Raw genomic sequence first — 14,481 nt, forward strand, 5'->3', positions numbered from 1 at the left:
AGTAGGGGACATGTAGGAGTAGGGGAGATGTAGGAGCAGGGGAGATGTAGGAGTAGGGGAGATGTAGGAGTAGGGGAGATGTAGGAGCAGGAGAGATGTAGGAGTAGGGGAGATGTAGGAGCAGGGGAGATGTAGGAGCAGGGGAGATGTAGGAGCAGGGGAGATGTAGGAGCAGGGGAGATGTAGGAGTAGGGATCATGTAGGAGCAGGGGACATGTAGGAGCAGGGGACATGTAGGAGTAGGGGAGATGTAGGATGTAGTTTCAGATGTTTTAAAAATATAATAAAATAGTCCTTGGTTCACCTATATCTGAGATATCCCTTTGCCAGGTCTGGCAAGTCCTCACCCAGTATTTCTCTGTCAGTCTGAGTTAGATTCTTATATAGAAATTTAATTTTATGTTTTGGTGATTTTTAAAAATATATTAATTCCTATATTTCATGTGAAATAAATAGGTTTGATGCAGAACACAATATCGAGTTTGATAGCGTTATAGATTTTTTTCTCTTCTATTACCTGATTGTAGCCTCCTGGTAAAAGATACAGAATGTCACCAGTTAATGAAATGCCAGTCAAGACCTGGACTAAAATTAGGATTCTGCCACAATGCAATGTTTCTTCTAAACAAAAAATCCACCAGTTACATATATATATATATCTCTAAATAAAATGTTTGAGCTTACATTATGGGGAACATTTGATGACTGCAATAATGAGGCCTATTTATTAATATTCTCTTAACTTGTCCGGTAATTATCATCTGGTATCGCCACCAGTTGCATCAATAACATACAATTACGTGTCTTCCAGTTTATGACACAACGTAATCCCTGTACATGACCGGCCATGCCCATACACAGCGCACATTCATACAGTGTAAGAGAATCTACCACTTATATTGGGAAGCTGTGTCGTTATCATCTTTTCCATGGCACCCATGGGTATAACTACATTGGTACCAGCAGCTATGGGACCTATCAGTGCCCCAGTAGTTGCCACATGTGCTTAATGAGCTCCCTGCTGTTTGATAGGTAATACTATAAGGGAATTGTTACTCACGAGACAGCATTCTGGGTCTTCCAAATTAAATTAAGCTCAGTGGGGAGCAGGAAATAGCACAGAGCGGGGAAGACACAAAGCTAAGTAAGGAGAGGTGAGAATGCCATGAAGCCCACAAGTTTCAGTGCAGGTTTTTAGAAGTGGAGATGTTGCCCATAGCAACCAATCAGATTCTACTTATCATTTATCTAGCACCTTCTAGAGGATAATAGCTAAAATCTGATTGGTTGCTATGGGCAACATCTCCACTTCTAAAAACCCGCACTTTAGTAAATATCCCCCTACTGTAGGTGAATTGTGTTCTTCTTTTCTTACAGTTTGTGTGAAAAGCAACAATGAAACAGGACAACATTAATGCAGCGTTAAGGGTTATCTGTTTTTGCAGTTTATAAAAATGATGTTTAATTACTGAAAACATTTTACTAGCTACTGCAACTTATTTGAACTATTATTTATGCTTGAATTGTCTTGCTGATAACTAAAGGCGCACAAGCTTGTTTTCAGTCTGTGGGCGGGATGTACTAAGCATCGCATCCACAATGTGGTACATTCCTCCTCTTATCTGGTATATATCAGGGTTAATTACCCCGGTATGTACTTAGAAATGCGAATAAAATCACAAAGGACAGCTCTCCTGATAAGAGTTGTCCTTTGCGATAGCCTAAGATAGAAGTCCCTATGCGCAGAAGGAATCTGATCCCTTTCAGGGGGCATCCCAGTAAGAAGCCCCTAGGCTTCTATTGGGTAACGCCACCTGAAGATGGTGTTACCCATTGGACGAAGCACCGCTATGCATTGCATGCCGGTGCTTAGTACATTTGGGAAATACGGTAAACCTTTGAAAACTGCATTTTTGGGGGTTTACTGCATTTTTCAGTTTAGTACATCCTGCCCTGTCAATTCCAGATCTTTTCTTAGCAACATCTCTAATTATGATAGAAACAACCAGTAAAGTCCACTGTGGGCCTGATATAGAGTTGAACAGATACCTGTTGGCGGAGGACATTTTGTATGTTTTCACTTTGTGCCGGCAGGGGTGAAGCAGAGGTGCATGCATTGCACATTGCATCTACACTCACAACTGAAGAGGCGTACGGTAACGGAGGGTTTTCACCGAGCCTAAGCTTAGTGCAGCTGTGTCCGTGCAACTGCAGACTCTGCAAAGTTGGACATAATTGAAAATATAGATATTTGCAGGCGTATTTCTTGCACCTAGTGTAAGGTGGTGCTAGCAACAGACCAGGTGGTGGGTGCACCGCAGGATAGGTACAACTCTGCTTACAGGTGAATATGAGCAGGATAGGTACAACTCTGCTTACAGGTGAATATGAGCAGGAAAGGTACAACTCTGCTTACAGGTGAATATGAGCAGGATAGGTACAACTCTGCTTACAGGTGAATATGAGCAGGATAGGTACAACTCTGCGTACAGGTGAATATGAGCAGGATAGGTACAACTCTGCTTACAGGTGAATATGAGCAGGATAGGTACAACTCTGCTTACAGGTGAATATGAGCAGGAAAGGTACAACTCTGCTTACAGGTGAATATGAGCAGGATAGGTACAACTCTGCTTACAGGTGAGTATGAGCAGGATAGGTACAACTCTGCTTACAGGTGAATATGAGCAGGATAGGTACAACTCTGCTTACAGGTGAATATGAGCAGGATATGTACAACTCTGCTTACAGGTGAATATGAGCAGGATAGGTACAACTCTGCTTACAGCTGAATATGAGCAGGATAGGTACAACTCTGCTTACAGGTGAGTATGAGCAGGATAGGTACAACTCTGCTTACAGGTGAATATGAGCAGGATAGGTACAACTCTGCGTACAGGTGAATATGAGCAGGATAGGTACAACTCTGTGTACAGGTGAATATGAGCAGGATAGGTACAACTCTGCTTACAGGTGAATATGAGCAGGATAGGTACAACTCTGCTTACAGGTGAGTATGAGCAGGATAGGTACAACTCTGCGTACAGGTGAATATGAGCAGGATAGGTACAACTCTGCTTACAGGTGAATATGAGCAGGATAGGTACAACTCTGCGTACAGGTGAATATGAGCAGGATAGGTACAACTCTGCTTACAGGTGAATATGAGCAGGATAGGTACAACTCTGCTTACAGGTGAGTATGAGCAGGATAGGTACAACTCTGCGTACAGGTGAATATGAGCAGGATAGGTACAACTCTGCTTACAGGTGAATATGAGCAGGATAGGTACAACTCTGTGTACAGGTGAATATGAGCAGGATAGGTACAACTCTGCGTACAGGTGAATATGAGCAGGATAGGTACAACTCTGCTTACAGGTGAGTAAGAGCAGGATAGGTACAACTCTGTGTACAGGTGAATATGAGCAGGATAGGTACAACTCTGCGTACAGGTGAATATGAGCAGGATAGGTACAACTCTGCTTACAGGTGAGTATGAGCAGGATAGGTACAACTCTGTGTACAGGTGAATATGAGCAGGATAGGTACAACTCTGCGTACAGGTGAATATGAGCAGGATAGGTACAACTCTGCTTACAGGTGAGTAAGAGCAGGATAGGTACAACTCTGTGTACAGGTGAATATGAGCAGGATAGGTACAACTCTGCTTACAGGTGAGTATGAGCAGGATAGGTACAACTCTGCGTACAGGTGAATATGAGCAGGATAGGTACAACTCTGCTTACAGGTGAGTATGAGCAGGATAGGTACAACTCTGCTTACAGGTGAAATATGAGCATTTTTTCTATGCATGCAATATGGGAGCAACATACAACCAATTATGCATCAGGCCTTCAGTAATTTGTAGTATCCCGGCTTAACGATTACAATTAGGCAAAAACATTTTTTGAATGGAGTTAACTTTGAAGTACACCGATTTTTTTTGTGCGTGTGAAGCCAGCAGAATGCCGGAGGGCTGTATGATTGTTAGTATAGCTAGTGACGGGAGAATCTGTGCCTTTGAATTATTAATTAGATTTATTTGATCAGTGTGTGTCTTTTATGTATAAGATTATCGTTAGAACCCTTTTTTCCACCTACTAAACAGCATTTCAATTTGTGACGAATAGGAACAGAAGCGGATCTTGGAGATGGGCATCACGGGACCAGAAGGGCATGCCCTGAGCCGGCCTGAAGAGGTAACGTCCCTACTCCTGCCAAGTTTCCTCTGTTTATCTTTCCGGCTCTCAGGGTTTATATCGGTGGCCGATCTTTTTATGTCCCTGAAAAGTATGAGGAAGCAAATCAGAATTGCTGAAGACCGATAGGTCCGTGTAGCAGGGATGCACATTGATTTGTGTGCTTATCCGCTGCAAAGGTATGCCTACACTGGGCTTAGTATGGGCCCCTGAAAGGGCAGACTGGCTTTATTGGGACAGATTTGTTGTAGCATTAGTTTCTTAAATGTAATATTGAGAAGTAGTTTGAGACATTATTTAATAGGTGATTGCATAAGGTAAGCTATAGACTTAGGACCTGATTCACTACGGATTGCTATTGCGATCGCAGCTGCGTTTACGCACGGAGGTCTGCTGCGAAAATATGATAATGACTACAATCGCAAAGCCATCGCACAGCCAGCATAGAGACGCCCACTACCTCCCACTACCGCTATCTCACAGCCGTAATACCTCGGTAACATCGAGTAACATCGGCCCGTCACGCACAATTACAGCAGGTCTGACCTGTCTCAGAAATTGCTAACCTCGTCGCATGCAGCGAGTACACAAGCTGTGTATGCCGTCACAGTGGCTAATTTATTCACGCCCATGCAACGGCGTTCAAGTGGACTGGCACGCGTGCGTTTCTCCGACCACTCCCCCATCACCACCCCCAAACGCTGACCTCCTGTCACTCACTCTGCGATGGCTTTCTTTCTGCGTGAGTGATCGCAGAGCGATCACAATGCTAACTCACTCACGCACATTGCGAAGCTTACTCATGCGCAGTACGCACCGTCGACCGATCTACGTATGCTGTTGCAGCTGCGATCCGTGATGAATCAGGCTCTTAGTGCGGGGATGGAGTTGAGCCGCAGAGGCAACTGACTTGGGCACAACCAGGGTTGAGGGGCAATGATCCATCATTATTCCCTTCAGCGGACCTAAGCACAGAGGGTTCTCCCTTTTTGCATGTAACATTTATTTAAGACAGTACACTAAGGGGGACATTTACTAAGAACTATTTTACAAGCCGCCACTTAGTAAATAAACCCTTAATATTCCCAAACCAATTCTGCCCATCTTCTTACGTTAAGGCATAGAGGTATAGCATTAGCTTCCCATCTTTGGCCAAACCTCTAAAGGACATTTACTACTATTGCATTGAGGACTGAGCCACAGCTACAAATCAGATCTCTGTTTGGTGGAATTTAGACAATGAAAGCAAACGTCTAATTGGTTTCTCATGTTTGGTGCAAATTAGGAACCTATATATATTTTTTTTATTGTGGGAGTCAATTCGATGTACACAGGGCTGCTTGCCTTCGGGTAAATTGCATGGTCCATGCGAGGCAAGATGGTTGCTCTTACACTGGCGATAGTGTCACTTGCTAGGTGCAAACTGCACCTAGTGTTGCATACCCGTGCAAAAACGACATTTCTTTTGGGGAGTAAGACAAATTAAATTAGGGGTGGGGAGTGAATGGTAAAAAAATGGTTGAGGTGAATTCTGAAACCAGTGGAAGCTGAACTTAGCGAGATTCTGCATGACTTTAAATTCATGGCGATCAATGCTAATAGAATTCTTCCTCGCTCCATGGCGGACAGAGGAATTACGCTGGGTATAGCCTGTGCAGAGGAGACTGGGCACACAGTTAAACTTCTGACTTCCTAGCAGCCCAGGTTCCCTTTCCCCTATACCTCGCCCCCAGTTTTCTAATGGTGTTGGCAATAGTCGGGCACTGTTTTTTACAGGGGCTGCTAAAGCAGCCTCAGACCTTTTCTTTTCCTGTGAGTGGGCAGTGCTAGGCTGCCGCACCACCAACCCCCGGCACCGGTGGCCGTATCGCTGGCGAGCAGGTAAGCGACTTTGCCCAGGACCTTCAAATATCTTTAATTACTACCACCACGTGTATCTACAGCACTGGTGCCAGTATCATGAATAATGGTACATTATAACTGCTTAGTGAATTCACTCTAACATCTTCCTTGAACGATCGGCACAGACTCCAATTGGCACGCATTGTTCTGAAACAAATTACAGAAAGTGACTTAATAGCCCTGAATGTGAACAAAAGGGGAGTTCAGACAGAAAAACATTGATTTTCGGTTGTTTTCAGTCATTCAAAACTATTTTTATTATTGTGAAAAGCTTCCATGTTGGATAACGGTGAAAGGCAGCTTTAGTGGGCGGCTTGGCGATGGTCACGATTATCGTGACCATCGGGCTTGCGACGAGACCCTTGTGGCAGGGTCTCGTTCACCGCAAGCCCCAGTGAACTTCCTGCTCTAATAGAGCAGGAAGTTCACTACTGACATCACGTGTGATGTCAGTAGGGACGTCCACAAGCTATGCGCTCGCAAGCGGGTCTGAATCAGGCCCTGAGTGCATAAATCAGGAATAACAAAAGTTTATCCTTAGCTGGTGTTTGCTGTACTTTCTCTATTTTGCCATTAATCAGCTGAATTGTGAGCAATTCATTCTTTAGATTCACACAAGCTAAAAGGCTTTGCACACTGGGGGTGATTCAGCATCGGACAGAATAGCAAAGCTACACGCAGGCACCTTTGCATTCCGTGACCGTCCTTGCAAATATGCGAATGCGCAGGGAGTATATGACACCCCCTGCTGCATTTGCGATCCCACCACTGCAACCAAGGTTGCAGACTGGGATCACCATCGCGACCATCGGTGGTCGCTGGTTGCGATGGTGGATGGCTTCGGGCCGCCGGCCAGCTGAGTAAGCTTCAGCAGTCCCTGGTCTTGCCACTCCCGGAAAACAGGGCGGACACATCCCGTTTCCGTGAATACCGGCCGACCCCGCCCCCACACCACCCCTTAAATGTCTCTACCTGTCAATCAGGCAGATGCAACAAAGGGGCTGTGTGCGATTACGCAGGACCCATTCTGCACACTCACAGATTCCCGATAATCATGAATCTGCGCTCAGCACTTGCGTACAATGCTGGATCAGCCCCATTGTGCTTGGAAATTAGACGCTTCCCCCTCAGGCAGGGGAGCGTGTAATACAAACATACGATGTGACATTTTCATCTCGCAGAATCATCTTGTCAGAAATTTTTTGCACTTTGGGATAGTTTTTTTACTCCAGCCACAACGTTACAGTATCACAGAAATGCCTATATAAAATATATATTTAAATATAATGCTGTTAAAATACAATTAGTGCAATATTCAAGTTTAATACTTATGTAACAATGCAAACGTTTGTGTGACTTAGGGCCTGATACAGAGATGTACGCTAAGGCATTCGCTGCTGCAATCCCGCACGCAGCTACTGTGCGCAAATGCTAATGATGTAGCCGCTGGAAATGTGCTGGGACACCCAACAGCGGCTTCGTAGATCTAAGCAAGTGTGTCCAAATACGCCGCCGCCATCGCAGTTCATTCGATAATCGGCCATCTGAGTAGCCTTATGGTAATGCAGAATGGCGACCTTAACGTCGGAACCACTTTTTATCTGAATACGAGATCACAGACACAGACTATAACATGCCCCAAAAAACGGCCCGGGACACGCCTGACTTTTTTGCCGCCACTCCCCGTTACCTCCAACAAACGGTCCCTGAATGTCATTCACTTTGCAAAAATATCGGCATCATAAAGTTACCTTGGCACAGTGTGACCGTGACTTATGTGCAGTCAACCAATAATCGCTCAACTGCGAAAGTATCGGAATAGCGCGCATCTCTGAATCAGACCCTTAGTTCAGAAACAATAAAAGACAAACCTTGCAGGGAAATATAGTCAGTCATAAATGTATTTCTGTGACTGAAGTTGCCTGAGATTGGGCTTGATTCAGGGACGTACACTAATGCGACCACAACTGCGTCTCCGTACAAAACGCAAAAATATGCTAATGTTAGCAAAGATCACCCGAGCATAAAGACGCTCACTACTGCCTTCTCACCTGCGTACAACTACGCATACCTACTAAACATCGGTACCATCGAAGTACATCGACGGCCATTTTACCCTTGCGGAAGTCTGGCTACAGGCAGGCCAGGGAGCTCTTCTGCCGCTCGGAGCTGCGTATGCAATTGTAGTGGCTAATTTATACATGCCCACATAACGGCGTTCAAACGGCCAGGCACGCCTGCGTTTCACAAACCACCCCGTTTCCACCCCCAAATGGTCACTTCCTGTCAATCAATATGCAAGGGGCCTCCGCGGTCTGCGTGAACACAGAGCGGATGCACTGCTGTCTTCGCACACACGCACTGTGATGCATGCGCAATGGCAAATAATCGCTCGATCTGCGTGCAAATTGCAGTTGCGTTAATCTCTGAATCAGGCCCATTGTAAGGTCCATGGATGCGCATAGGAATGTATTGGGTTATTTATTAACAATTTATGTGACATATGTTAGACATTACACATTATATCGCCCACAATAGACACAATACAAACCCTGCACCCAGCCCTGCCCTAATGGATCAATCTGTCACATGACACAGTTGCCCATCGTTTATCTAGAACGTACATTCCATAAACTGATAGCAAGAAGCTTATTGGTTGCAATGGGTAACTTCTGCCCCTGTTAACTTTAGAAGGTTTGATTGACCATAGGGATAAGATACCTAACAAGCTTAACAAGTCTCAAAGCTGTTGCTGGGTATCGATAGTCGTAGTTTTTGCCAGCTGGTTCCAGCGATAGATTCCCCATGTAAAGCAAAGCATTCCTCTCAGACTTTTTAGGAGGTATGACTTGTACCAGTGGCATCACTTGGGTAAGTGACATTATAGTATCGACATGTTAAATGTTGCCATTCTTAAATGTGTCGACCATTTAACACTGTCGACCTAAATACACGTCTACAGAATGAAGGTCGATTGACCATGTCTACCTTTTTACTGTTGACATTCAGAACCAGTCAACCTTCTGATGTTGCCGTCCTAAATGTCGACCTTTATATAGTCGATCTTTGTACCACACCCATGGTGCAAGACACCTATCTAAAATCAGATGGATCTCGGCGCACACTCAACAGAGCCAACAATTCATCGTACATGCTCTCAGCACACCCTCAGAGCACCCAACCTATGGGCAACCATACTGTTGCTAATAGAAAAGACAGCTAATGCATGGGATTCTCTTCCCCAACAAGCAGGGGCGTAAATACCCCAGCCCTGAAGGGGGCACACTGACCTCCCCCATTGTTCCAGGTTATGCTTAATATGCCCTGGAGCAGGAGTAAGCAGGGAACCCAGGGGGCATGTTAGGCGGCCCTCCCTCTCCCAGGGCCCCCACCATGGAGTCCGGTCTCTACGGATGGATCTCCACCATGGAAACAGCACCAATGTGCATAAAAGGAGCGAAGCAGAGGCTGCAATGCATGGCCCCTCCCTCCTTTGTTGGTTCTTCCCCCTCACACACACGAGACCTGCTGCCTCTGCTATTGCTGTGGGAACAGCAACGTGCAAGAACGGAAGCCCCTGAGAGTGTGTGTCTGGATGCTGCTGGGGTGTTGGAAGTGAATGCAGGGGGAGGAGAGTGTGTGTCTGGGTGCTGCTGGGGTGTTGGAAGTGAATGCAGGGGGAGGAGAGTGTGTGTCTGGGTGCTGCTGGAGTGTTGGAAGTGAATGCAGGGGGAGGAGAGTGTGTGTCTGGGTGCTGCTGGGGTGTTAGTAGTAAATGTGGTTTAGGGGGAGTGTATGTGATTGCTGCTAGGACTGGGGTGTTTGTAAGGAATGCGAGCGGAGGGGGGCGCCAACAACTATGTATGAACTCCTGGTATGAACTTACGCCTCTGCTGACAAGGCTAATAATGCCTCTGAAAGTGTAATTTACAGTGGAAGCTATAACACGAAGAATAAGTTATTCTGACAATAGACAGAGGGGGAAATGTATCAAAGCTTCTAAAGAGTGGAGAAGTGAAAGTGGAGAAGTTCCCCCATAGCAACCAATCAGCGTCTAGCTAGCATTTATCAAGTGCATACTTTAAAAAGTTAGGAAGAAGCTGATTGGTTGGCATGGGCAACACCTCCACTTATCGACTTCTCCACTTTTTAGAAAGTTTAATAGTAATATACCTCCCCCCCCATGCTGTACAGTTTCGAGGAGAAGAAAAAAACGCTGCACAATAACTTAATGCAATTTTCCATAAATGATGCCTCTAATTTAATCTCTGCGATTTCCAAATCCCATTCTACTGTTATGTTTCCAGTCCCCATAAAAAACTGTGGGCGCTGCAGAACTTCGTGACGCCCTATAAATAAATGCTAATGATAATAACCATAGGGATAAAGAATTGCAGCAGTATGCCAGTGTCTGTCAGTGCCATCTTCCAGTACACATCCCTCTCTGAGCTACTTATTGTGTGATCATTTCCTTCTTCTAGCTGGAAGCGGAAGCCGTGTACCGAGCCATAGCTATCGCCAGTCAGATCAACTCCCCGGTGTACATTACCAAAGTCATGAGCAAGAGCGCTGCTGACGTCATTGCACAAGCCAGGAAGAGAGGTAATCTATTCCTTTCATGGTCGCCAGGGTTTCCCAGTCATCCTAGCTGACACACCTATGGGGGTGATTGAGAGGTGGAAGCTATAGCAGACTTTGTCGCAGCCGCACGCGGATTGTCTATTGAGACGCCCACGGGCTGCTGCTCTAACCCGCCACGGTACATAAAAATTTAAAAAGCTCCACCATCAGTCGGACATCGGTCACACCATCGGACTTCTGAGCATCCCTATTGTTTCTCAGAAAGCCAGATGGAATTTGGCCGCTGGTGTCAGTGGAACTACACGTTCCGATGCAGTCCCTGACACCAACACGCCCCTGACGCGCCCTCCGGCGCCAGCCACCCCCCTCCAGGAATGGTGGATCTACATGCGATTCCAATCTGCCTCTGCCGGCAGCAATCATCGGGGAGCATGCGCATTGCCTTTCGGAAACATGCGCAGCTGTAAAACATTGGGCACTTGCAACCGATGTTCTACACCCGTCCAGGTCTGAATTAGGCCATAGGTGAATCACTTCCTCTGTCTTCCACTAGGAGGCGTAAGAAATATCTGTGATATAGTACATTATACTCCTCAGCAATTCAGAATATGCAATAAAGTTAATTCACTTGTGCTTTCTGAATATACAGATGTGGAACATTGAACCTCATACTGTATATCCAGAATCATTCGTCTTCTATTTGCAAAATGACATATCAAGTGTTTATGAAATAGAACCTCTTCTCATTGAGTCGCAAAGTCTCCGGGGCTATATATTATTTATTATTTATATAGCGCACACATATTCCACTTTACAGACAATATATGGCCATTCACATCAGTCCCTGCCCCAGTGGAGCTTACAATCTATGTTCCCCTAACACATACACACTAAGGTTAATTTTTGTTGGGAGCCGATGAGCCTAACAGTATATTTTTGGAGTGTGGGAGGAAACCGGAGGAAACCCACACAAGCACAGGGAGCATATACAAACTCCACGCAATTAGGACCATAGTGGGAATCAAACACACAACCTCAGTAACGTGAGGCAGTAATGCTAACCATTACACCGTCTGTGCTGCCCATATTACTGTATGTATTTCAGTTTGTCTTTTTTTCCTGTACTCTTATGGAGCCATCTGCATAAATATGCGTGTGTACTTTAAATTGTGACATGGATTTTTAATTAGCTCTTGTGAATTTAAGGTGCATTGGTGTTTGGCGAGCCTATTACTGCAAGCTTAGGAACAGATGGCACTCATTACTGGAGCAAGAATTGGGCAAAAGCTGCCGCTTTTATTACTTCCCCGCCTCTCAGTCCGGACCGCACCACACCTGATTACCTGAACACTATGTTAGCATGGTAAGCGCCTGACTGAATTCTGCACTATACATTCACCATCCCTTCTGTATCTGATTCCCACACCAGTTGCCTTTATTTCTGAATCCATTTTGTTGGAGTCTGCAGACATGACGCTTTCTTGAGAAATGACTCAGAGATGATGGGAAACACAATTTGTGCCTTTTACTTCAGCAGACAGTATTTTTTCCAAATGTGCAGCATAAATTGTTATGTACCCTTAGCATGAAGATGCCCATGGAGATGCATTTTTCACTTATGATCCCTTGAGTTAAAGCACGGCCAATGTTCAACATATTCGCTCAAAATCCGCCCCATGCGGACCACAAGAAATGAGCATATGTGCTTATTGGGAGGCGGATCACAGGGGGTGCTTGAACCCTGGTACGAATGCGAACTAATAGTGATGACGATCAGCTGCCGTTTCTGATTGGCTGAATATGTCTGGATCCCTCCCACTTATGCTAATACTATAGCCATGTGACTGCAGCAATAAAGCAGATTTCCATATCCCCTTTTAAAGATAAAAGCGACAGATGTGTGTATTGGTTTGAACTTAATTCTTTCATTTTGTCTCGGCATATTGGCCTAATTTCTATACATAGTAAATGCAACTTTATTAGTAATAGCACTGTCTAGTCGTACTATATTGTGTATGATTTGAGTACTATAGTTTTAGCATTTGCTAGCACCACAGTGAAGCCACACTTCCTGAAGTAAACCAGCGCAGGTGCTACCTTTGCCAAGCTGGACGCAATTTACCACGTGGCCATCTCTGCATGCTAAGCAAAAGGCGCCTTTTTCCGGGGAGCATTTTGTGCTTGTGATTGACACGCAAATTCCGTCCAATGCAGCATGAGCCCCGCTCTAGTCAAACGCAACTTGCTAGCTACACACTGCAGTATAAACTAATTTTATTTAAAGTATACCCATCTAATTAAATACATGATAGAGCAGCTGTCTCCGGTCAGAATCTGTCTACTATGTTTACTACGGTCATATAGCCTATATTTACAAACAACACTTGGCTATTTGTAGCATGTAGTCTAGTTACATGTGTTCCCTGGAGTTATCTTGGATTTTAGTATTATCATTTGGCCTGTACTTAGTCCTATGCGTATTGCCACTTGTATTTTGAATTATGAATTATGCAACGCATGCAATATTGGATGATCTTTTAAGTGAACTGTGCGTACCATTATAACAGCTGATTTTAGGGATATAAGGCTTGATTCAGAATAGTACGCAAACCCGATGGTTTGCGTACTACTCCGATGTTGGCGCATCTTCTACTGCAAGATCTCTCTCAGTACCCCAAAGCTATAACCTGATTGACAGGCTGCAGCCGCATGGGGGGCGGGGGGGTGTGAGGTTGGCCTCCATTAGGGAAAACGAGGGCATGTTGCTCCCGGTTTTTGGGAGTACAGAGGCCTGACTGCGAGGGGCAGTCTGAGCTACCTCGGGGTTACTCAGATCGCCGATGGTCTCGCAAAAGATCCGATGCGTCGTAGGACGCAGCACTGGTATCTGCAATGTGGTTAGGAGGCGCCCGTTTATACCTGCTGCATTAGCATATGAGTTGTAAGATATTGCTTGCCAAAAAAAAATGAAAAGGAAAAAACAACAGCGCTGTGGAACACCTGAAACCTAAACTAGTGGTAATTAATAAAAAATATATTGTCAGCTATGTCAAAAATAAGTTGAATCTGTTTATTACTAAAATGTAATAAATTCAATATGAAGCAGACATCATTGACCAATAAAACACACATCAATATAGATATACAGTGGTGGCCAAAATTGCGGACACATTTTGAAATTTTAATGTTTTTCAACTTTAAATGCTTATAAAAACTGTTTCACGTCACGCAGTGCAATGATTCATATATCAAATGAAAGGAAATTTAATGCTGAATTCAACACAATAAACAGGTCAAATATTTGCATTACAAGGGTTTATCTGGATCACCACAATAGTTTAAATCAGCTAAAGTTTGATGCTGATTATTTATTAAACAGATTATCCCAATTACTGGGGAATCCTTTATATAGTGCTTGCTTCGGTATGTATAAAGCATCGATGTAAATAGGTGAAGCTCCACAGGCAAAATAAATCGACTTTCAACAGTATAAGAAAGCATATGCACGTGTTTTCTGCAATAATCCTTAACATGCGTCCGGCTGGGGATTAATGGCAGTTTCACACAATAAACTGTAGAGGTGGAAAAAATGCCGCACTGTCGTATGGTGACAAGGTAGTTAATGTCCTTGAGCTCAAATGTTCCACAAATAAAGTGTAATGTCCTGCCACTCACCAGCAAAACATCAGTCAACCCTTGTGACTGGCCTGAAAGCATCAGCCTGGGCTGTCTGTGCTTGTGATATCCTGCAGTGACGTGCTGGTGAGGTAGGGTGTCTCCGTAAAACAGGATCCGCT

At 44.7% G+C, this 14,481-nt stretch overlaps 1 protein-coding gene across 3 annotated transcripts in view; it reads left to right on the plus strand.

Moving 5' to 3' along the window:
* The window catches only part of CRMP1 (collapsin response mediator protein 1), a 104,091-nt gene that overhangs the window by 73,363 nt on the left and 16,247 nt on the right, over positions 1 to 14,481 (plus strand). For all 3 annotated transcript variants that reach the window (XM_088463588.1, XM_088463590.1, XM_088463589.1), the window contains exons 7-9: positions 4,133 to 4,201; positions 10,585 to 10,705; positions 11,891 to 12,047. In XM_088463588.1, coding sequence (XP_088319714.1) covers positions 4,133 to 4,201; positions 10,585 to 10,705; positions 11,891 to 12,047 — 347 coding nt within the window. The remainder of the gene's footprint in view (positions 1 to 4,132; positions 4,202 to 10,584; positions 10,706 to 11,890; positions 12,048 to 14,481) is intronic.

Source organism: Taudactylus pleione, unplaced genomic scaffold, assembly GCF_031769625.1.
Source record: "Taudactylus pleione unplaced genomic scaffold, aTauple2 ptg001408l, whole genome shotgun sequence".
In the NCBI taxonomy this organism is placed as follows: domain Eukaryota; kingdom Metazoa; phylum Chordata; class Amphibia; order Anura; family Myobatrachidae; genus Taudactylus; species Taudactylus pleione.